Here is a 22,628-nt window from a genome sequence, read left to right as displayed (position 1 = left end):
TCTTTTTCAGGGTTGCTCTGGCTATTGTGGTTCTTTTGTGGTTCCATATGAATGTTAGAACTATTTGTTCTAGTTTGTTGAAGAAAACTGTTGTTATTTTGATAGGGATTGCATTGAATCTCAATTGCTTTTGGCAGGATGACCATTTTGACAATATTAATTCTTCCTATCCATGAGTAGGGGATGTATATCCATTTATTGGTGTCTTCTTTAATTTCTCTGATGAGTGTCTTGTAGTTTTCAGAGTATAGGTCTTTCACTTCCTTGGTTAGGTTTATTCCTAGGTATTTTATTCTTTTTGATGCAATTGTGAATGGAGTTGTTTTCCTGATTTCTCTTTCTACTAGTTCAGCATTAGTGTATAGGAATGCAACTGTTTTCTGTCTATTAATTTTGTATTCTGCAACTTTGCTGAATTCAGCCATTAGTTCTAATAGTTTTGGGGTGGGTTCTTTAGGGTTTTTTTATGTACAATATCATGTCATCTGCAAACAGGGACAGTTTGACTTTTTTTTTACCAGTATGGATGCTTCTTATTTCTTTGTGTTGTCTGAATGCCTGGTTAGGACCTCCAGTATATGTTGAGTAAAAGTGGGGAAAGTGCACATCCTTGTTTTGTTTCCCATCTGAAAGGAAACGCTTTCACCTTCTTGTTCACTATGATGTTGGCTGTGGGTTTGTCATACATAGTGTTTATTATGTTGAGGGACTTGCCCTCTATACCCATTTTATTGGCAGTTTTTGTCATGAATGGATGTTGAATTTTTTTTTAATGCTTTTTCGGCATCTATGGAGATGATCATGTGGTTCTTGTCCTTTTTCTTGATGTGGTGTATGGTGTTGGTGGATTTTCGAATATTGTACCATCTCTGCATCTCTGGAATAAATCCTACTTGATCATGCTGGATGATCTTTTTAATGTATTTTTGAATTCGGTTTGCTAATATTTTGTTGACTATTTGTGCATCTATGTTCATCAGGGATATTGGTCTGTAATTTTCTTTTTTTGTGGTGTCTCTGCCTGGTTTTGGTATTAGAGTGATGCTGGCTTCATAGAATGAGTATGGACGTATTCCCTCCTCTTCTACTCTGGAAAAACATAAGGAGGGATGGGTATTAGGTCTTCAGTAAATGTTTGATAAGATTCAGCGGTGAAGCCATCTCATCCAGGTGTTTTGTTCTTTGGTTGTTATTTGATACCCAATTCAATTTCATTGTTAGTAATTGGTCTGTTCAGAGTTTCTGTTTTTTTCTGTGTCATCCTTGGAAGGTTGTATTTTTCTAGAAAGTTGTCCATAGTATTCTCTAAAAATTCTTTGTATTTCTATGGTATCCCTAGTGATTTTTCTTTCTCATATCTGGTTCTGTTTATGTTTGAAGACTCATTTTTTTTCTTGATAAGTCTGGCTTCTGGCTAGGGGTTTATCTATTTTGTTTATTTTCTTAAAGAATCAGCTCCTGCTTTCACTGATTCTTTCTGTTGTTTTATTCTTCGTGATTTTATTTCTGCTCTAATCTTTATTACATCTGCCCTTCTAGTTACTGATTTTGGGCCTCATTTGTTCTTCTTTTACTAGTTTCGTTAATTGTGAGTTTAGACTGTTCATATGGAATTGTTCTTCTTTCCTGAGGTAGGCCTGTATTGCAATATTCTTCCCTCTTAGCATGGCCTTCATTCCGTCCCACAGATTTTGTGTTGTTGAATTACTGTTGTCATTTGTCTCTGTATATTACTTGATCTCTATTTTTATTTGGTCGTTGATCTATTGGTTATTTAGGAGCATGTTGTTAGGCCTCCATGTGTTTGTAGACTTTCGTTTTCTTTGTGTAATTTATTTCTAGTGTTATACCCTTGTGGTCTGAGAAGCTGGTTGGTACAGTTTCAATATTTTTGAATTTACTGAGGCTCTTTTTGTGGCCTAGTATATGATCTATTCTTGATAATACTCCATGTGCACTTGAGAAGAATGTGTATCCTGCTGCTTTTGGTATAAAGTTCTGTAGATGTCTGTTACATCCATCTGTTCTAATGTGTTGTTCAGTGCCTCTGTCTCCTTCCTTATTTTCTGTCTGGTTGATCTGTGCTTTGGAGTGAGTAGAGTGTTGAAGTCTCCTAGAATGAATTCATTGCATTTTATTTCCCCTTTTAATTCTATTAGTATTTGTTTCACATATGTAGGTGCTCCTTTATTGGGTGCACAGATATTTATAATGGTTATATCCTCTTGTTGGATTGATCCCTTTATCATTGTGTAATGTCCTTTTTTGTCTCTTGTGACGTTCTTTGTTTTAAAATCTATTTTGTCTGATACAAGTAATGCAACACCTGCTTTTTTCTCCCTATTAATTGCATGAAATATCTTTTTCCATCCCTTCACTTTTATTCTGTGCATGTCTTTGGGTTTGTAGTGAGTCTATTGTAGGCAGCATATTGATAGGTCTTGTTTTTTTATTCATTCAGTGACTCTATGTCTTTTGATTGGTACATTCAGAACATTTACATTTAGGGTAAATATTGATAGGTAGGCACTTACTGTGATTCTAGGCTTTAGATTTGTGGTTACCAAAGGTTCAAGGGTAAGTATCTAAAAGACTAACTTAACTCTATTAGTATGCTATTACCAACACCATCTAAAGGTTCTTTTTTTTACCCCCTCCTTTTTTTCCTCCTCCATTCTTTATGTATTAGGTATCATATTGTGTACTTTTTGTCTATCCCTTTTTATTACCCCTGGTGACAGTTCCATCTATAGCAGTCCTTACAAAATACACTGTAGAGATGGTTTGTGGGAGGTAAATTCTCTCAGTTTTTGCTTATGTGGAAATTGTTTAATCCCTACTTTTAATGTAAATGATAATCTTGCCAGATAAAGTATTCTTGGTTCAAGACTCTTCTTCTTCATTACATGAAACATTATGCCACTCCCTCTGGCCTATAAGGTTTCTACTGAGAATTGTGATGATAACCTGATGGATTTTCCTTTATATGTGATTTTATTTCTCTCTCTGGCTGCTTTTAATAGTCTGTCCTTATCCTTGATCTTTGCCATTTTAATTATTATTGTTGTGCCCGAAGTCGCGAATCCTAAGGAGACCACCAAGGAGCCAACACGGATGCAAAAGCAAGGAGCCTTTATTCGAGCTAGCCCGAGCTCAATCTCACTCCAGTGCCAACGCAGTGGCCAGGTGCCAGAGAGAGAGAGAGCGAGTTTTTCCAAGAACAAAGGTTTTATGGGTTTCTAGGGCAGTTTGTGGGGTGATGGTCGTGGCCCTGGCTGATTGGCTGGGCCTGGGGGTAGTTGGTGGGGTGATGGTCGTGGCCCTGGCGGATTGGCAGTGTCTAGGGGTGGTGGGTGCACTTTTTGCTGACTGGAGGAGAGAGAGAGACCAAGCTCCGATTGGCTGGAATAGGATCCGGGTCCCAATTGGCTGAAGTAGAACCCGGTCCTGATTGGCTGAGGTAGAGTCCAGGAGCTTGCCTTTTCAATTATATGTCTTGGTGTTGTCTTCCTTGGATCCCTTGTGTTGGGGGATAGACTATCTTCTTCCCCTGATTGGGGAAGTTTTCAGCAATTACTTCCTCAAAGACACTTTTTATCCCTTTTTCTCTCTCTTCTTCTCCTGGTACCCCTATAATACGAATATTGTTCCTTTTGGATTGGTCACACAGTTCTCTCAATATTCTTTCATTCTTAGAGATCCTTTTTTCTCTCTGTGCCTCAGCTTCTTTGTATTCCTCTTTCCTAGTTTCCATTTCATTTATCGTCTCCTGCACCTTATCTAATCTTCTTTTAAGAACTTTCATTGTCTGTTTCATTTCTGATACTGTGTTCCGTAATGATTGGATCTCTGACCGGAATTCATTCCTGAGTTCTTGAATGTTTTTTTTTTTTTACCTCCATGAGCATGTTTGTGATTTTTATTTCAAAATCTCTTTTAGGAAGATTGATGAGTTCGGTTCCACTTGGTCCTCTTTCTGGTATTTGTGGGATTTTTGTTTGAATCAGGTTCCTTTGATATTTCATATTTCTGTGTTGTGTCCTCTAGTGCCCAGAGGCTCTACTCTCTGGAGCTGCTTACCCCCTGGAATGATGGCGGATGTTGCAGGTGAGCAGCACTGGTGCCTTTTGGGTGTAAACAGCTCTTTCTTCCTTCACAGCTGCAGTGCCTCCCTCTACTGCCAGGGCCAGTGGGCCAACTGCACAGGGAGAAGCCTCTGTGCTGTGCACTTGTAGTGGCCGTACATGGCTGGCCTCGCACAATGGAGGGGGCAGCTGGTTTGCGAGCAGGTGAGGTTATGAGGAAGTAGTGCCAGGCTGCATATTGGGGTAGGGAGCTCATAGCTGCGTTGCCAGGCAGGGGCATAGAGTGCCTGAAGCTCCTGAAAGTTCCCAATCAGCTGGACTCACTGCCCTGGGACAATTTTGTCCATGTGTCCTTCATACTGAGCATCAAGCTCTGTTCAATCCTTGCCCCTTTAGCAGCCCCCTCGCTGTTAGGATGTCTCTCACAGTGCCAGGTTGTGTCTACCTGTTCTCCACAGTGGCTGGAATCTCAGTTTCTCCAAGTATTCTGTCTGTTTTAGCTTTCCAGCCCCACTAATTTCCAGAGCATAATGTAATGTAGTTTTGTGCTCCCAGAGCACACCTTAGGGCTGGGTGTTCAGGGGTCCTAGGCCTCCATCCCCTCCCCGCTCCATTTTTCTTCCTCCCAGAAGTGAACTGGGGTTCCACCAGGGCATGGTTTGGTAATTTACCCTTTTTAGTGAGATGTCTGATCTCCATGTGTAGGCAGTATGCCGCAGCCTTCTTTCCTGTTGCTCTTTCAGGATTTGGTATGTTTCTATATTATATGTGGTTTTTGGAGTTTGTTTCTGTCTTACCTCTCACACTGCCATCTTTACACCAACCTCCAAAGCAAATACTCTTTATTTAAAATATTCTGTACATTATTCTTTTGTTTTATTTTTGTGTGTACATACAGCCATGCATATATAAAAAGAAAGTGATGTCTGGGAATAGCATTCAGTGAATTTTTGCATTGTTTCTATGTGGTGATATTTGTGATGATTTGCTGCTTAGTTTTGTTGTGTATTCCTAGAATTTTTTTGGTAGCCTATGCATATCATTTTATAAATACCATACTCAAAAACAGTAAGAGTCATTTCTGTGTGAATATCATCCTTCATGATTTCCAGATACCATTAGAAAAGTTAGTTAAGCTATTTAGAGTATTTGGATATTTAGATAAGAAGATGCAGAACAGTTTTTGGTAGTTTCAAATAGTGTAAATAAATTCACTGAAAATTCACGTAATTGGTTTTCCTCTTGGGCCACGAAAGAAGGATTCAAATCATATTTGTAAATTTTTAAATGTGAGTGGAATCAATTTTGTTTTAGAGAAGAGCCTTATTTAGCTGTGAATAAATAAGATCAATTGATGTAATTCTAGATGATCTTTGTGCTCCTTTTTTAAATAGCTATGAACTTTATGACATATGCCGTCTAAATCTGGGTTATCCTTTCTTTAAAATTATAATGATAGAGTGACGTATTACAGTATGAAATCCATTTCATAACTTTAATTTGTTTTAAAGATATTTAAAGATGGCATTAAGACACAATGAAAGTCAATAAAATGTAGGAACTTTATGTTTAAAAGTCTACAGCAATTTTTTTAAAGTACGAAAGTGTGTTTTATCCATTTGAATTCTTTTCACTTTTTGACTATTATGAATAATGCTGCTGTCAACATTTATGAACAGATTTTTGCATGGCATATGTTTTTCTTTCTCTTGGTCATATGCCTAGCAGTACAACTTCTGAATCATATGGTAGTTCTCTGTTCACCATTTGGGAACTTACTAGACTGTTTTCAAAGTGGCTGCACCATTCTACTGACGTTAAATTTTAAAAGGAAATATGTTAATTTAAAGTGCAAATTTTACCCTTAGCTCCACCAAGACTCCCAATATAAAATTATATATGTTTTCACAAATATTTTCATAGTTCATTTAAATGTTTTGGAAATCTTACATATTTACTTGGTAATGTTACATACTTACTTGCTTATGCATGAATAGTTTAGTTCCTCTAAAAAGGACTGGCAAGCTAAAGTGGGAAATGGTCTGATTTTTTCATGGAAAGAGAACTTTTCATACTCAGTGTTTTAAATTAATTGTTCTAATTTTCTTAAGCAGTCTTCCCTGGCTGCTTTAGGTTCTCTTCCAGCACTAGGTATATTTGGTAAATATCATACATATAGTTACTGGATGTGAAATACATTACTTGGAAATTAGCTCCAGCTGTTCCAAAGGGTAACTTCCACAAGGGTGCACAGTTGAGGGGACACCTGAGGGCTGAAGTTTGCTTGGGCTGTTTTCCAGGCCTTGTTTACTAGAAGGCTGCATGTGGTTATAAAAAGTTAAAAGAAAATTTTTGTTTAGGCCAACAGTGGCCTTGGTTTTAAGTGCTGTGTTGAGGGTCTTGGCTTTTAACTTAATGCTAGCTGCTTGTCTTTGATACATTACTTCTGGCTGCTATGTTGAGAATGACTTTGAGGTGGATAGACTGGAATCAGACCACTTAGGTACCTGTAAGAAAAAGAGATAATATGGGTATCAGATGAGGTGATGTAATTGAGATGGAAAACAAGCAGACTTTAGTAAGTTAGGAGATAGGGCTGCCAAGACCTGGCAAATTGGCAAAGGTGAGGGAGGAGATCTGGGTGAATCCTAGGTTTCTTGCTTGTTGGATGGCTGTTGGTTCCATCATCTTGGTAGATTTTGAGGATAGAGCTGCAATGGAAAGTCTTCTGTTTGGCACCCATCAAACATCCAGATGGAGGTGTATCTTGCTTGCTAAGGGCAGGTCTGGGTTTAAGATACAGATTGGTACACGTGATTCAGGAAGTATGGAAATTGAGAAGAGCTATAGTTTAAAGGTGAACTTGAAGGATACCCAACACATAAAGATCCTTTGATAGGTGAAAGCCTCTGAAGGAGGCAGAAAGGAATGATTACAACAGTGGTCTTCACATTTGTTACCAGCATATTCCTCAAAAGAATGTTGGAAAGCTGTTTTCTGCCTTGTATAATTTTAAGTTGTTATCTTTTTCATAGTAAGTCTAAAAGATAAATATAATTTGTTGTATTGAAAATACTGACATTTTAAAACAGAATTGCTGTGATAGACTTTTAAAACTATTTGATAGAATCTAAATACCATAATGATTTAATACCATCATCCACTGAAAATGATAGTGTATATAAATAAACTTGTCTTTAATAGAGCTTCTTTCTTATTCTTTTTTTTTCTTTGAACTTTTCATCTCTTCACAGAATTTATCCTACTGTGATAATGATTTTATTATTCAGTCTTTTTAAATTGATCAATCTGTCATACTTTTAATCAACAACAAAAATACATTAAAGTATTTAAGGTGCTCTATTAAAAAAAACTTCTAGATTGAAATATAATTATTATAAGATTATCAAAAAGCAGTCATTTAAGAAAATGTAAAACAAATTTATTAAAAATTACCCATTTTTAAGTGTTCATTTCATGAAAAGCACCTGTACATTAATGAGATCGATGGGGCTATTTTAAAAATATTACTTATTGGTAGAATGAAGGCAGCATGTACTCTGTTCTCCTTCTTAGTGAAAGTGGCAGGAAACCTTGTTCACAAAAATAATTTCTTATGAGATATATACACTAAATCACATACTTAGTATCTAAAATACAAATGTCAGTTGATTACTTAAGTTCTTCAATTTTGTTGAAGGCAAACATTGAGGAACTGTTAGCTTGCAAAAGGACTTCTTTCTTTGCTGCTCTGGAGGTGTTTACACTTGGAGGGACAGTGCTCCAGTCTTAAGATCCTGGAAGGGTGAGACTCAACTTTTCTTTTGTAAAATGAGAGAAGGGCAATTCTGAAAGAGAGGTGGGGACAGGAAAACCACAGGCTGATACCTGGTAGGTCAGTTTAAGTAAAGAGTGTATATGGAAACTCAGGATCTCTGAAAGTGGATTGTTTTAGAATCATCTATGCTGGTATCCTTGTGGAAAATTATAAATGCCTGCAGAAGACTGTTAGAAGAATATGACAGCCTGGAGATATAGTGTCCTGGAAACCAAGAGATGGAAGACTTTGAAGAAAGAAGGAGAGTTAAGTGCAGTATAAAGTGGAGCAGGTAGGTCACCATACGTCTAAGATATTCTTTAGTTTTCAGTGTTAGGAGGTCATGCTGACCTCAGTGAATGATGAGCTTTTGAAATATGAAATGATGGGGATTTAAGTAAGGAGTCCAGTGATTTGAGTAAAAGGGAAAAGACTAACTGGTGAAAAAGAGTATAAACTACCTTTTCAAGTAGTAGAAATCTTCTAATATAAAATCTCATGCATTACTTCTGGGCTAGTCTTATTAATGATTCAAAGCATTATCTTGTGTGTAAACTTTTTGTTATTGTAAAATATACATAAATAAAATTTACCACCGTAACCATTTTTAAGTGGTCTAATTCTGTGGCATTAAATGCATTCATACTGTTGTGTAACCATCCCCATTATTTCTAGAACTTTTTCATCACCTCAGAGAATAAGTCTGTACCCTGTAAGCAGTAATTCCCCATTCTCCTCTTGTCCCAGTCCCTAGTAACCTCATATCTACCTTCTGTCCCTATGAATTTGCCCACTTTAGATATTTCATATAAATGGGAGTCATACAATAACTGTCCTTTTGTGTCTGGCTTATTTGACAGCATAATTTTTCAAGGTTCATCCATGTTATAGTATATATCAGAACATTCCTTTTAGTGGCTGAATAATAGTCCACTGGATGGACACACACACACACACACACACACACACACACGCGTTCATTCAACTGTCAAAGGACAAGGGTTATTTCCACCTTTTGAGTTATGTTCCTGTGAACACCAGTGTACAAGTATCGTATCTGTTTGTGTCACTGTTTTCAGTACTTCTGGGTATATACCTAGGTGGAATTGCTGGGTCATATAGTAATTCTGTGTTTAAGTTTTTGTGGAACTGCCAAACTGTTTTCCACAGTGGCTCTGCAATTTTACATTCCCACTAACAGTGCATGAGGTTACAATTTTTCCACATCTTTGTAAACACTTGTTTTCCTTTTTTTAAAATAAATTTAAGCCACCCTACTGGGCATTGAAATGGTTTGGTTTACATTCCTGTAATGGTGAGTGATACCGAGCATCTTTTCATGTGTTTGTTGGCTATCTGCATGTCTTCTTTGGAGAAATGTCTATTAAAATCCTTTGGCCTTCCCCCCTTTTTTTCTGAGGGTGTTGTTTGTTTTTTTATTGTTGAGTTGTAAGAGTTGTTTATATATTCTGAATATTAAAGTCTTATCAAGTATATGATTTGCAAGTATTTTCTCCTATGTAATGGGTCTTTTCAATTTCTTGATAGTGTCCTTTGTATATAATTTTTTAATTTTGAGGAAGTCCAATTTGGTTTTCTTTTGTTATCTGGACTTTTGGTGTGATGTCTTAGAATTCGTCAACAAATCCAAGGTCTAGAAGATTTCTCCTTGTCCCCTTGCCCTCCCCCACCCCCTAGGAATTTTAGTTTTGGATCTTGTGTTTTAAATCTTCAATCCATGTTGAGTTAATTTTTGTATGTGGTAAAAGAATAGAGCCCAGTTTCATTCTTTTTGCATGTGGGCATCCAGTTTCCCCAACACCATTTGTTGGAGAGATCTTTCCCCATTGACTGGCACCCTTGTTGAAAGTCAGCTGACCACAGATACGAGTTTATTTCTGGCTCTCCGTTATATTTTATTGGTGTATAGGTGTACCCTCATGGCAGTACCACACTCTTGCTTACTGTAGTTTTGTAGTAGCAAAATGTGAATTCTCCAAGTTTGTATTTCTTTTCTAAAATTGTTTTGACTATTTGGGGTCCCTTGAGATTCCATATGTATTTTATGATGGGTTTTTCTTTTTTAAAAATAGTGCCATTGAAATTTTGTTAGAGATGATATTGAATCTGTAGATGGTTTTTTTATGGTACTGTCATCTTAACAAAATATTAAGTCTTTCAGTGTATGAACATGAAATGTTTTACTGTTTAAGTTTTCCTTAAGTTCTTTGAGCTGTGTTTTGTGGTTTTCAGTGTGTATGTCTTGAGACTCCTTGGTCGAATTGATTTCTAGCTTTTTTATTCTTTTGGATGCTATTGTAAGTATGAATTGTTTTCTTAATTTCACTTCCAGATTGTTCATTGCTAGTGTAGAGAAACACAGCTGATTTTTGCAGGTTGGTTTTATATCCTGTACTTTGTTCTATTCATTTATTGGCTCTAATATTTTTATAGTGGAATTCTTAGTTTTCTACCTTTGAGGTCATATATCATTTGTAAATGGAAATACTTTACTTCTTTCCAATTTGGTTGCCTTTTACCTCTTGCCTAGTTCTCTGAAAAGAACTCCCAATACTATCTCAAATACAAGTTGCAAAAACAGGCATCCTTGTCTTTCTCCTGAAGCTTCTTGCTCCATTATTATTATTATTATTATCATTTTATAGTTATAATTAATCTACAATTACATGAAGAACATTATGTTTACTAGGCTCCCCCCTTGACCAAGTCCCCCCAACCCCATTACAGTCACTGTCCATCAAGATGCTGTGGAATCACTACTTGTCTTCACTGTGTTGCACAGCCCTCCCCATGCCCCCCCCATATTATACATGCTAATCATAATGCCCCCTTTCTTTTTCCCCACCCTTATCCCTCCCTTCCCACCCATCCTCCTTAGTCCCTTTCCCTTTGGTAACTGTTGGGTTCTGTGATTCTGTTGCTGTTTTGTTCCTTCAGTTTTTCTTTGTTCTTATACTCTATATATGAGTGAAATCATTTGATACTTGTCTTTCTCCACCTGGTTTATTTCACTGAGCATAATACCCTCTAGCTCCATCCATGTTGTTGCAAATGGTAGGATTTGTTTTCTTCTTATGGCTGAATAATATTCCATTGTATATATATACCACATCTATCCACTCATCTACTGATGGACACTTAGGATGCTTCCATATCTTGGCTATTGTCAATAGTGCTGCAATAAACATAGGGGTGCATCTGTCTTTTTCAAACTGGGCTGCTGCATTCTTAGGGTAAATTCCTAGAAGTGGAATTCCTGGGTCAAATGGTATGTCTATTTTGAGCTTTTTGAGGAACCTCCATATTGCTTTCCACAATGGTTGAACTAATTTACATTCCCACCAGCAGTGTAGGAGGGTTACCCTTTCTCCACAACCTTGCCAACATTTGTTGTTATTTGTCTTTTGGATGGTGGTGATCCTTACTGGTGTGAGGTGATATCTCCTTGTGGTTTTAATTTGCATTTCTCTGATGATTAGCGATGTGGAGCATCTTTTCATGTGTCTGTTGGCCATCTGAATTTCTTCTTTGGAGAACTGTCTTTTCAGCTCTTCTGCCCATTTTTTAATTGGATTATTTGCTTTTTGTTTGTTGAGGTGCATGAGCTCTTTATGTATTTTGGATGTCAACCCTTTATCGGATCTGTCATTTATGAATATATTCTCCCATACTGTAGGATACTTTTTTGTTCTATTGATGGTGTCCTTTGCTTTACAGAAGCTTTTTAGCTTGATGTAGTCCTACTTGTTCATTTTTGCTTTTGTTTCCCTTGCCCGGGGAGATATGTTCATGAAGAAGTCACTCATGTTTATGTCTAAGAGATTTTTGCCTATGTTTTTTTCTAGGAGTTTTATGGTTTCATGACTTACATTCAGTTCTTTGATCCATTTCAAATTTACTTTTGTGTATGGGGTTAGACAGTGATCCAGTTTCATTCTCTTACATGTAGCTGTCCAGTTTTGCTAGCACCATCTTTGAAGAGACTGCCATTTCCCCATTGTATGTCCATGGCTCCTTTATCATCTGTTAATTGACCCTGTATATTTGGGTTAATGTCTGGAGTCTATTCTGTTCCGGTGGTCTGTGGCTCTGTTCTTGTGCCAGTACCAAATTGTCTTGATTACTGTGACTTTGTAGTAGAGCTTGAAGTTGGGGAGCGAGATCCCCGCTACTTTATTCTTCCTACTTGGGATTGCTTTGGCTATTCGGGGTCTTTGGTGTTTCCACATGAATTTTTGAACTATTTGTTCCAGTTCATTGAAGAATGTTGTTGGTAATTTGATAGGGATTGCATTGAATCTGTAGATTGCTTTGGGCAGGATGGCCATTTTGGTGATATTAATTCTTCCTAGCCAAGAGCATGGGATGAGTTTCCGTTTGGTAGTGTCCTCTTTAATTTTTCTTAAGAGTGTCTTATAGTTTTCAGGGTATAGGTCATTCACTTCCTCGGTCAGGTGTATTCCTAGGTATTTTATTCTTTTTGATGCAATTGTGAATGGAATTGTTTTCCTGATTTCTCTTTCTATTAGTTCATTGTTAGTGTATAGGAAAGCCAGATTTCTGTGTGTTAATTTTGTATCCTGCAATTTTGCTGTATTCCGTTACCAGTTCTAGTAGTTTTGGAGTGGAGTCTTTAGGGTTTTTTGTGTACAATATCATGTCATCTGCGAATAGTGACAGTTTGATTTCTTCTTTACCAATCTGGATTCCTTGTATTTCTTTGTTTTGTCTGATTGCTGTGGCTAGGACCTCCAGTACTATGTTAAATAACAGTGGGGAGAGTGGGCATCCCTGTCTAGTTCCCGATCTCACAGGAAAAGCTTTCAGCTTCTCGCTGTTAAGTATGATGTTGGCTGTGGTTTTATCATAGATGGCCTTTATTATGTTGAGGTACTTGCCCTCTATACCCATTTTGTTGAGAGTTTTTATCATGAATGGATGTTGAATTTTGTTGAATGCTTTTTCAGCATCTATGGAGATGATCATGTGGTTTTTGTCTTTCTTTTTGTTGATGTGGTGGATGATGTTGATGGATTTTAGAATGTTGTACCATCCTTGCATCCCTGGGATGAATCCCACTTGGTCATGGTGTATGATCCTCTTGATGTATTTTTTAATTCGGTTTGCTAGTATTTTGTTGAGTATTTTTGCATCTATGTTCATCAGGGATATTGGTGTGTAATTTTCTTTTTTGGTGGGGTCTTTGCCTGGTTTTGGTATTAGGGTGACGTTGACTTCATAGAATGAGTTTGGGAGTATTCCCTCCTCTCCTGTGTTTTGGAAAACTTTAAGGGGAATGCGTATTATGTCTTCTCTATATGTCTGATAAAATTCCGAGGTAAATCCATCTGGCCCGGGGGTTTTGTTCCTGGGTAGTTTTTTGATTACCGCTTCAATTTCTTTGCTGGTAATTGGTTTGTTTAGATTTTGTGTTTCTTCCTTGGTCAGTCTTGGAAGGTTGTATTTTTCTAGGAAGTTGTCCATTTCTTCTAGGTTTTCCAGCTTGTTGGCATATACGTTTTCATAGTATTCTCTAATAATTGTTTGTATTTCTGTGGGGTCTGTCGTGATTTTTTCCTTTCTTTTTTCTGATTCTGTTGATGTGTGTTGATTCTCTTTTTCTCTTAATAAGTCTGGCTAGAGGCTTATCTATTTTGTTTATTTTCTCAAAGAACCAGTTCTTGGTTTCATTGATTTTTTCTATTGTTATATTCTTCTCAATTTTATTTATTTCTTCTCTGATCTTTATTATTTCCCTCCTGCTGACTTTAGGCCTCATTTGTTCTTCTTTTTCCAATTTCAATAATTGTGACATTAGACTATTCGTTTGGGATTGTTCTTCCTTCTTTTAATATGCCTGGATTGCTATATACTTTCCTCTTAAGACTGCTTTTGCTCCGTCCCACAGAAGTTGGGGCTTTGTGTTGTTGTTGTCATTTGTTTCCATATATTGCTTGATCTCTATTTTAATTTAGTCGTTGATCCATTGATTATTGAGGAGCATGTTGTTAAGCCTCCATGTGGTTGTGGGCCTTTTTGCTTTCTTTTACAATTTATTTCTAGTTTTATCCCTTTGTGGTCTGAAAAGTTGGTTGGTAGAATTTCAATCTTTTTGAATTTACTGAGGCTTTTTTTGTGGCCCAGTATGTGGTCTATTCTGGAGAATGTTCCATGTGCACTTGAGAAGAATGTGTATCCTGTTGCTTTTGGATGTAGTTTTATAGATGTCTATTAGGTCCATCTGTTCTAGTGTGTTGTCCAGTGCCTCTGTGTCCTTACTTATTTTCTGTGAGTGAGTGGTGTGTTGAAGTTTCCTAAAATGAATGCAGTGAATTTTATTTCCTCCTTTAGTTCTGTGAGTATTTGTTTCACATATGCTGGTGCTCCTGTGTTGGGTGCATATATATTTATAATGGTTGTATCCTCTTGTTGGACTGAGCCCTTTATCATTATGTAATGTCCTTCTTTATCTCTTGTTACTTTCTTTGTTTTGAAGTCTATTTTGTCTGATGCTAGTACTGCAACACCTGTTTTTTTCTCCCTCTTTTTGCATGGAATATGTTTTTCCATCCCTTGACTTTTGTCTGTGCTTGTCTTTGGGTTTGAGGTGGGTCTCTTGTAAGCAGCATAAATGGGTATTGCTTTTTTAATCCATTCTATTACTGTGTGTCTTTTGATTGGTGCATTCAGTCCATTTACATTTAGAGTGATTATTGAAAGATATGTACTTATTGCCATTGCAGGCTTAGAAATGTGGCTACAAAGGCTCAAGGTTAGCTTCTTTAGTATCTTACTGCCTAACTTACTTATTGAGCTATTATAGACACTGTCTGGTGACTCTTTATTTCTCTCCCTTCTTATTCCTCCTCCTCCATTCTTTATATGTTGGGTGTTTTATTCTGTGCTCTTTTGTGTTTTGTTTAACTGCTTTTGTGGGTAGTTGATTTTATTTTTTGCCTTTAGTTAGTATTTGGTTGGTCTGCTTTCTTTGCTGTGATTTTATTTTCTCTGGTGAAATCTGTTTAGCTTTAGATGTGCTTCCATCTAGAGCAGTCCCTCTAAAATACCCTGTACAGGTGGTTTGTGGGACGCAAATTCCCTCAACTTTTGCTTGTCTGGGAATTGTTTAATCCCTCCTTCATATTTAAATGATTATTGTGCTGGATACAGTATTTTTGGTTCAAGGCCCTTCTGTTTCATTGCATTAAATATATCATGCTATTCTCTTCTTGCCTGTAATGTTTCTATTGAGAAGTGTGATGATAGCCTGATGGGTTTTCCTTTGTTGGTGACTTTTTTCCTCTCTCTAGCTGCCTTTAAACTGTGTCCTTGTCCTTGATCTTTGCCATTTTAATTATTATGTGTCTTGGTGTTGTCCTCCTCGGGTCTCTTGTGTTGTGAGTTCTGTGGGCTTCCATGGTCTGAGAGACTATTTCCTCCCCCAGTTTGGGGAAGTTTTCAACAATTATTTCTTCAAATACACTTTCTATCCCTTTTTCTCTCTTCTTCTTCTGGTACCCCTATAATGTGGATATTGTTCCTTTTGGATTGGTCACACAGTTCTCTTAATATTGTTTCATTTCTTAATCTCTCTCTGCGTCAGCTTCTATGCATTCCTGTTCTCTTGTTTCTGTTCCATCAATGGCCTCTTGCATCTTATCCATTCTGCTTATAAATCCAGAGATTGTTTCATTTCTGTAATCTCCTTCTGGACTTCATCCCTTTGCTCTTGCATATTTCTCTGCAGCTCCATCAGCATGGTTATGATCTTTATTTTGAATTCTTATTCAGGGAGATTGGTTAGGTCTATCTCCCCAGATTCCTTCTCAGGGAAGGATGTCTGCTTTAGTCTGGTCTGTATCAAATTCTTCTGCCTTTTCATGGTGATAGAGGTAGTTGTGGGATGCTTGTGTTGGCTGGGAGAACGTCTCTTCTTAGCGGTTTGTGGCCTTCCTCTCCTGGGAGAACGGCGACCCGTAGCAGCCTGTGTTGGGTAGCTGCGCACAGGTGGGGTCTCTGATTCTTGCCCAGCATTGTGGAGTTAAGCTCTGAGGTTGCTATGGGCATGGCTGGCCTCAGGCTGCAGCTCCACTATGGTAGAGCTGCTCGGAGGGGAAACGGGTGGGATGCTGTTTATCATTGTGAGGGGCCTCCGAGCTGCACTTGGGCCCAGGGGATTAGGGCACCCGGAGTTCCCCTGGATTCCCAGCTGCTGGGCTAAGTGTCCCGGGACGGTCCCTGTCCCTTTAAGTCTTTTAAAAAGTACTCGCTTTTCTTTGTCCCAGGGGTGCTGGCTGCCGCGACCCACTCACAGGTTTTACTGTCCCGTTTCCCTAGTATCCAGCACCGCATGCACGGTGTGTCTGTGCTCCGGTGCATATGGCTAGGGCTGGGTGTTTAGCAATCCTGGGCTCCCTCTCCCTCCCCGCTCCAACTCCTCTCTTCCCTCCGGGGAGCTGGGGTCAGAGGCGCTCATGTACTGCCGCCGCAGATTGTATCTTACCCCCTTTGCGAGGTGCTGGGTTCTCGCAGCTGTAGATGTAGCCTGGCAATTGTAGTGTATCTTCTGGTCTCTCTTTTAGGGATAGTTGTATTTGTAGTATTTTCAAAAATATATATGGTTTTGGGAGGAGAATTCCACTGTTCTACTCACGTCGCCATCTTAGTGTCTTTTTCTCCATTATTTTTTGTGACATCATTATGAATTTTAAGAAGATAATGGGCTTTTATGTCTTAAATGAGATATTTGATTTTTGAAGTGTAATTTATAGACCTCAGGCTTTATAATCATCTATCCTAGAAAGGAAAACCCAGTGATTATCATTTCAATCAAGTGTTATTTTGTGAGAGATTTGTTTAAAGCTTGGCCATAAAGGAAAATATCTTTTCTGTAACTCCTTTGGTAGAAAATGAAGTCAAATTAATGAACATCCATACATAATAAGAGTCTGCACAGTACATCATGTAGAGAAATCAAAGAGTGATTCCTGACCTTAAAGATATATATGTACTTGCAGAAACTAAACAGAATACATGTTTTGGGGTCAGAATTTTGTCTTCAAAACAATGTTGCTTTTACATTCAAGGAACTTGTCTTTAAGTCTCTTGAGACCTCACAAGTCAAGTCATTTCTTTCCAGCTAACAGTTTCTGGGAGACTCTTTTCCTGCTTGCTTTTATTACTGGTTGAAAATGGTGGTTCTTCTATTCTAGATTGTACTGAATTCAGTTGTGACATAGGTTTAAGAATATTATTTAATGGATATTCTTCAGCAACTTAAACAGTTTTCTGCAAATTGAAATCTTTTGTTCCATCTTTCACTTCTTTATGCCACCTGTCCTGCCTCCCCTGAATAAACTTTTTCTATTAGAATTAGAAGTTTAATAGTACTTTATATTGGGTGTATATTCTTCGATGGGGAGAGGGGCAGGGATTCACTTTGAAAGTAAGTATAACCTTTTCATTTATTTCCAAGTCCAACCAATGGTATTAGCAGGAAGTTGTACACCACTTAAAGAGTTTCAAGTGTTTATTTTCTTTGTATGTATTAGGCCTCAAGAAAGGAGAACTGGATATGAACAGTTTCACCCAGGCCCATCCCCAGTGGATCATGATTCACTGGAATCCAAGCGGCCGCGTCTGGAGCAGGTTTCTGATTCCCATTTCCAGCGTGTCAGTACTGCAGTCTTACCTTTAGTGCACTCTCTGCCAGATGGGTTGAGGTCTGCAGATGCTAAGAAGGTAAATATTTGTTCTTTTACCCTGTGGAGTTGTCGGTCTGTAATGTTTATTTAGCTATATTCAGGCATAGTGCCAAAAGAAAGTCCAGTTACACCAGTCTCTACCAGTTAGTGCTATATGGGAAAGTGAAAATTTTGTTCAACAAAACTAAAAACCACAGAGTTAGTGGTATAGACTTTTAAAGTCAGTACTTCTGACATTTTGGTAAATGAAAACAGTCTGAGGGCTGCTATAAAGAAAAACTGCTATCAAATAACTCTTCAAGAATTTTTAACTGGTGATGTGGGCAGAGGTAGTCAAGACTACCGCACTTCTGTTTAACTTAATTTTAAATAACCCCCTTAAATTCAGTTGCAATTTATTAACTTGCTACATGGGAGAAAACACATTTTAGGTCAGGTTTAAGTATGTCGTAATTTCTATAAAGAATTTTTTTTTCATATATATGTAAAAAACTTGTTCTTTAGAAAATTTACAGATACAGAGGAAAAAAGTTACCTGCAGTTCTATATCCTGGAGAAACTACTTTTTATATGTAGCTATATTTCATGACATTTCAAGCAGTGTATTGTGAATTTATAAGGAGATTCTATTAAGCTCAAACCTCTTTTCCTGTCAAGTTTTATTGTTATTTGCCTTTCTTTTGTGAAATGCATGTTTGTATATTATGTACTTATTTGATTACTGAGTTCATCTTTTTTAACTGTCTATTTTGCTTATCACTGAATCTGCAGATTAGGAAGTACCTGGCAGTTAGTAAGTAGATACTGAGTAAATATTTGTTTTAGAAAGAATATAAATTAATTTGTGAAGTGTTAGTCCTTTTACTATTGTAAGTTAATATTGCTTAATGCCCCACCTTTGTTATCAAATCTTTCCCATGAAGTTTATTTACTTTCATGTATAATGGCCCTTTCCACCCTGGTAGCAGATAAGTAAATACCCTTAGGGTTTTTTTATTTTTTATTTTTTTGAGTTTTTATTCAGTGAAAAGGGATTTAAAAGATAGTGAATATGTATGCAGTTTATTTTCAAATAGTTCAGCCAAAAGTATGTGGGGTGTGTGCACATATTTGTATTCATATGTATGTAAAAAGAGAAAGCAAATCTAGCAAAGTGTTAATGACTACTGAATCTAGATGAAGGATAAATTTGTATCCATTATAGTATTCTTTCAACTTCTATGTAAAAATTTCAAAATAATAAGTTGGTTGGGAAAAGGTTCTTTGTGATAAGCTGGAAATGAGGTAAGCTTCTGGGAGTTTTCAGACTCACTTCACCATGTGAGATGTCTGTATTATAGTGTCTGGGTTATAGGAGATGTTTTGTTGCATTTAAGAAAAGGAAGAAAGAAAGGAAATAACAGTGAATAAAGGTCTTCTTTTGAGACTGTATAAATCACCACAAATGTAACTTACAGCTATAGAATTTTTCAACAGAAATGTCATTAAAATGTGACTTGTTGGCTCATAGTACACCCTATTTCTATTTTATAGTAGAGAAAACAGATGTTAAGAAAATAAGTGACCTAGGTAGTGCCTCTAGAGTTGGAGTGAAAATCATGACCTTTGATCTCTAGTCCTGTTTTTTCCCCCCTAAGTTGTAAATGATGCTTTTTTTTTTAGAAGTAGGAATTTTGGAAACAATTAGTGTTTATTAGTTTTTTTTTTCTTTTTTTAAACGTTGTTAAGCCCAGGTGTATAATTTATAAAAAGTTTGAAGAAAAAAGTTACAGTCTCATAAGTTAGAAATACATTGTTAACTTTTTGACATTTATTTTTTCCTTATAGGTGTGCATATTTAATGTGTTCACTTTGTACATTGTGAATAACTTTATTTTTGCATAAGTGTATCATGAGCTTTTTGTGTCAGTAAGTTTACAACTGTGTTTTTAATGGTTACTTCATATTCCACCTATGGATATAAAGTAATTTATTTGTCTATACATCTAGGTTACCTGTTTATTCTTTAGAACAATGACACATGTTTCATAGGCTGATTATTTTGGTGTTCATTGTTATTTATTTCCTTAAGGTAAATTCCTATTAGTATAATTAATTGCAGACCAGAGTTGGCATATTTTTCAGGCTTTCATGGATATTTCCAGAATGCCTTGCAAAAGTGTAGGACCAATACTTATTCCTGATAGGAGTATATAAGGGTGCCCAGTTCTCTTGTACTCTTGCTGATATCACCTACTTACTTTTTTAAAAAAAATTAAATGTTAATTTGATAAAGTTTTAACTTGCATTTATTTGCTTATTAGTAAAATATAGTATTTAAAAAATTTGTTTATTGGTCATCTTTCCTGTTTTGTGAATCATTCTTTTTAGATCTATACCTATTTTTTCTGGTTTGTTTTGGTTTTATACTGAATTGTTACAGTACATGTTTTGCAAATGATTTTCCCATTTGCCCTTTAAGTTTATTACTGTTTTAATGAACAGATGGTTATGTTTTTATTTTGGTCCATCAATATTTTAAAATGTCTTTTGCTGTTGGCTTTCTTGAGCCCAAGATAATGTATCTTTTTTTGTTTGAGGCTCCTTGTGATTTGTTAATAGAGCTCACATAAATATTGGCTATTATTTGGCTGTTATGATAAGATGTGGGGTAGAAATCTAATTCTTCTCCCCTAAAATGTTCCAACACAAGATTATAAGTTCCATGAAGGCAAATATCATGTCTGTTTACCACTCTACCTAGTGCCTGTCATACAGTAGGCACTCAAGGAATTTGTTTTTTGTTATATTAAAATAATTTTTTAAAATTGAAGTGTAGTTGACATAACATTAGTTTCAGGTGGACAACATAGTGATCTGACTACCCATTGCACATTATGAAATTCTCACCATGACAAAGTAGAGTTTACCATCTGTCACTATACGGAATTGTTACATTTTTTGACTCTATTCCCTATGCTGTACTTTTCATCTCCATGACATTTATTTTATAACTGGAAGTTTGTATCTTCTAAGCTCCTTTGCCTATTAATGTATCCTCCAAACCCCCTGATTTTGTTAGATATTGAGAGAAAGGGAGTCAATGCAAAATATTGATTTGTAATAGTAGTTCTTAGGGTATGCGTCAGATCACTTGAGGAACGTTTTCAAAATCTGCTGAATCAGAATATAATCCGTTTTGCTATTACACACATTTTGTAACACAAATTAGCTCAGATGCATGTAGTAGGAGAATGATATTAATGTAACATGGAAGTCCTGGTGGTTCATAAATGATTTTCCACTCCATGTTAATATTTTCAAACTGTTAGGATCAGGCTGTCTCATAATTAAAAAAATAGCTTTCATGAAGTAGGAAGACCTTAAGAAGATTTGAGAAATCTACATTTAGCTTTCACTTAGTGCAAGTAATAGCTGGCTGAGTGAATTCAAGAACCATCTCCTTTTCACAGTGTTAAAGCTGAGTTGTGAAGATTCAGGTGTTGAAAAGAAACTGCAAGGACATTTTCTTTTGTATTTTTTGTTTTTAAAAGTTGATGAAGATGGTTGTGCCTTGAATCTGATTTTTCATTTAGATGAAACATACTGTTGTTTCTCTTGGAAGCAAATGACCTCAAGGATTTACATCTTAACAAAGGAAGCATGAATTACAGGGTTTAAGGCTACCAAAGGTTGCCTGTAGGCTGAATGCAAATGATACTAGAACTTCAAGTACATTTTTACTTCTATTAGAATTGTTACTGTTTTTGTTAATGCTCTGCTTACAAAGTTGTATGGGTTTTAAGTAACAGCCATAATCCTGTTTTCCCCAGAAATCTTATATTTAGTGTAAAATAGGGGATTTTTCAGGAATATACATAGTATATTTTAGTTAATATATCTGTTCTAAGGTATTTTGGAACAACTATCCAGGTATAGTTATGTCCATTCTTGGTTAGAACTACTAACCTCTCACAGTTACTTATTTAATAATTTTCTCACAATTGTATTATTTAACACATTATAGTCTTATGAACTATGGCCATTCTGGGCTTCTTACACCCTAAGGAAAACTAGTACCTTTATCTGAAATTCATCTGCTTTATGGTATTGCTTGTATCTTTACCTTAGATTGGATATTAATAGGTTGTATGTGTGTTTTGTTAGATGGAGGGAGCTTTCTGCTACAGTTCTTTGCTGATTTGGAGGTGGAACAGGATGATACAGTTGGCTAAAGAGAGATGTGTGCTCTAGTGTGGGCAGGCATAGTTGCCCTTTATGAAGGTTGGCCTAGGTTATAGTAGCAAAAAAAGTTCCTGGGTCATTTCTCTGTGTCCTATACATTGGTATTGGCCCTTGGAAAGCTGGAAAACTCTAAATGGGAACTCTTGACCCTATCATACCTGTTAAGTTGGGTAGGCACACAGATTTTACCTGGAGTTTACTATTTCCCAGCTACACGTTCAGACCTTTTGAAGAACTGATAAAGGGAAATGGATGAGAAATTGCTATCTTCTTTTGTTATGACTGAATTATTATCTCTCCAGAAATTCACTATAGTCTGAGTATTATTACACTAAAGACTTGTCAGCCATTTAGCTGCCTCATTCCATGCAACTTTTAGGATCTTTAAAAGACTAAATGCTATCTCTAAACTATTACGGTGATGTAAATGTCAGTTTGCATGTGTGTAGAGAATTGCTACTGTGGGGCTCCAGGTAGAGAAAGAGCGCCCATGGCCCTGCTGTTTTAAAATTGACTTTTTCAGTTAAGACAAACCTTGATACTAACATCGGCTGTTAGGAACAAATTGTTCTTGATTTTCTTCTCTAAAGGATCCAGCATTTGGAGGCAAACATGAAGCTCCATCCTCTCCAGTCTCTGGGCAACCATGTGGAGATGATCAGAATGCTTCACCTTCAAAACTTTCAAAGGAAGAGTTAATACAGAGTATGGATCGTGTAGATCGAGAGATTGCCAAAGTAGAACAGCAGATCCTTAAACTGAAAAAGAAACAAGTAA

General features: G+C 36.7%; 1 protein-coding gene across 14 annotated transcripts in view; it reads left to right on the top strand.

The window, feature by feature from the left end:
- The window catches only part of NCOR1 (nuclear receptor corepressor 1), a 203,504-nt gene that overhangs the window by 50,352 nt on the left and 130,524 nt on the right, over positions 1–22,628 (top strand). For all 14 annotated transcript variants that reach the window (XM_036920642.2, XM_036920646.2, XM_036920647.2 and 11 more), the window contains exons 4-5: positions 17,475–17,664; positions 22,442–22,624. In XM_036920642.2, coding sequence (XP_036776537.2) covers positions 17,475–17,664; positions 22,442–22,624 — 373 coding nt within the window. The remainder of the gene's footprint in view (positions 1–17,474; positions 17,665–22,441; positions 22,625–22,628) is intronic.

This window comes from Manis pentadactyla, chromosome 4 (assembly GCF_030020395.1).
Source record: "Manis pentadactyla isolate mManPen7 chromosome 4, mManPen7.hap1, whole genome shotgun sequence".
Lineage (NCBI taxonomy): Eukaryota > Metazoa > Chordata > Mammalia > Pholidota > Manidae > Manis > Manis pentadactyla.
Note: the sequence above shows the minus strand (reverse complement) of the source record. Positions and strands in the feature narration are given on the sequence as shown.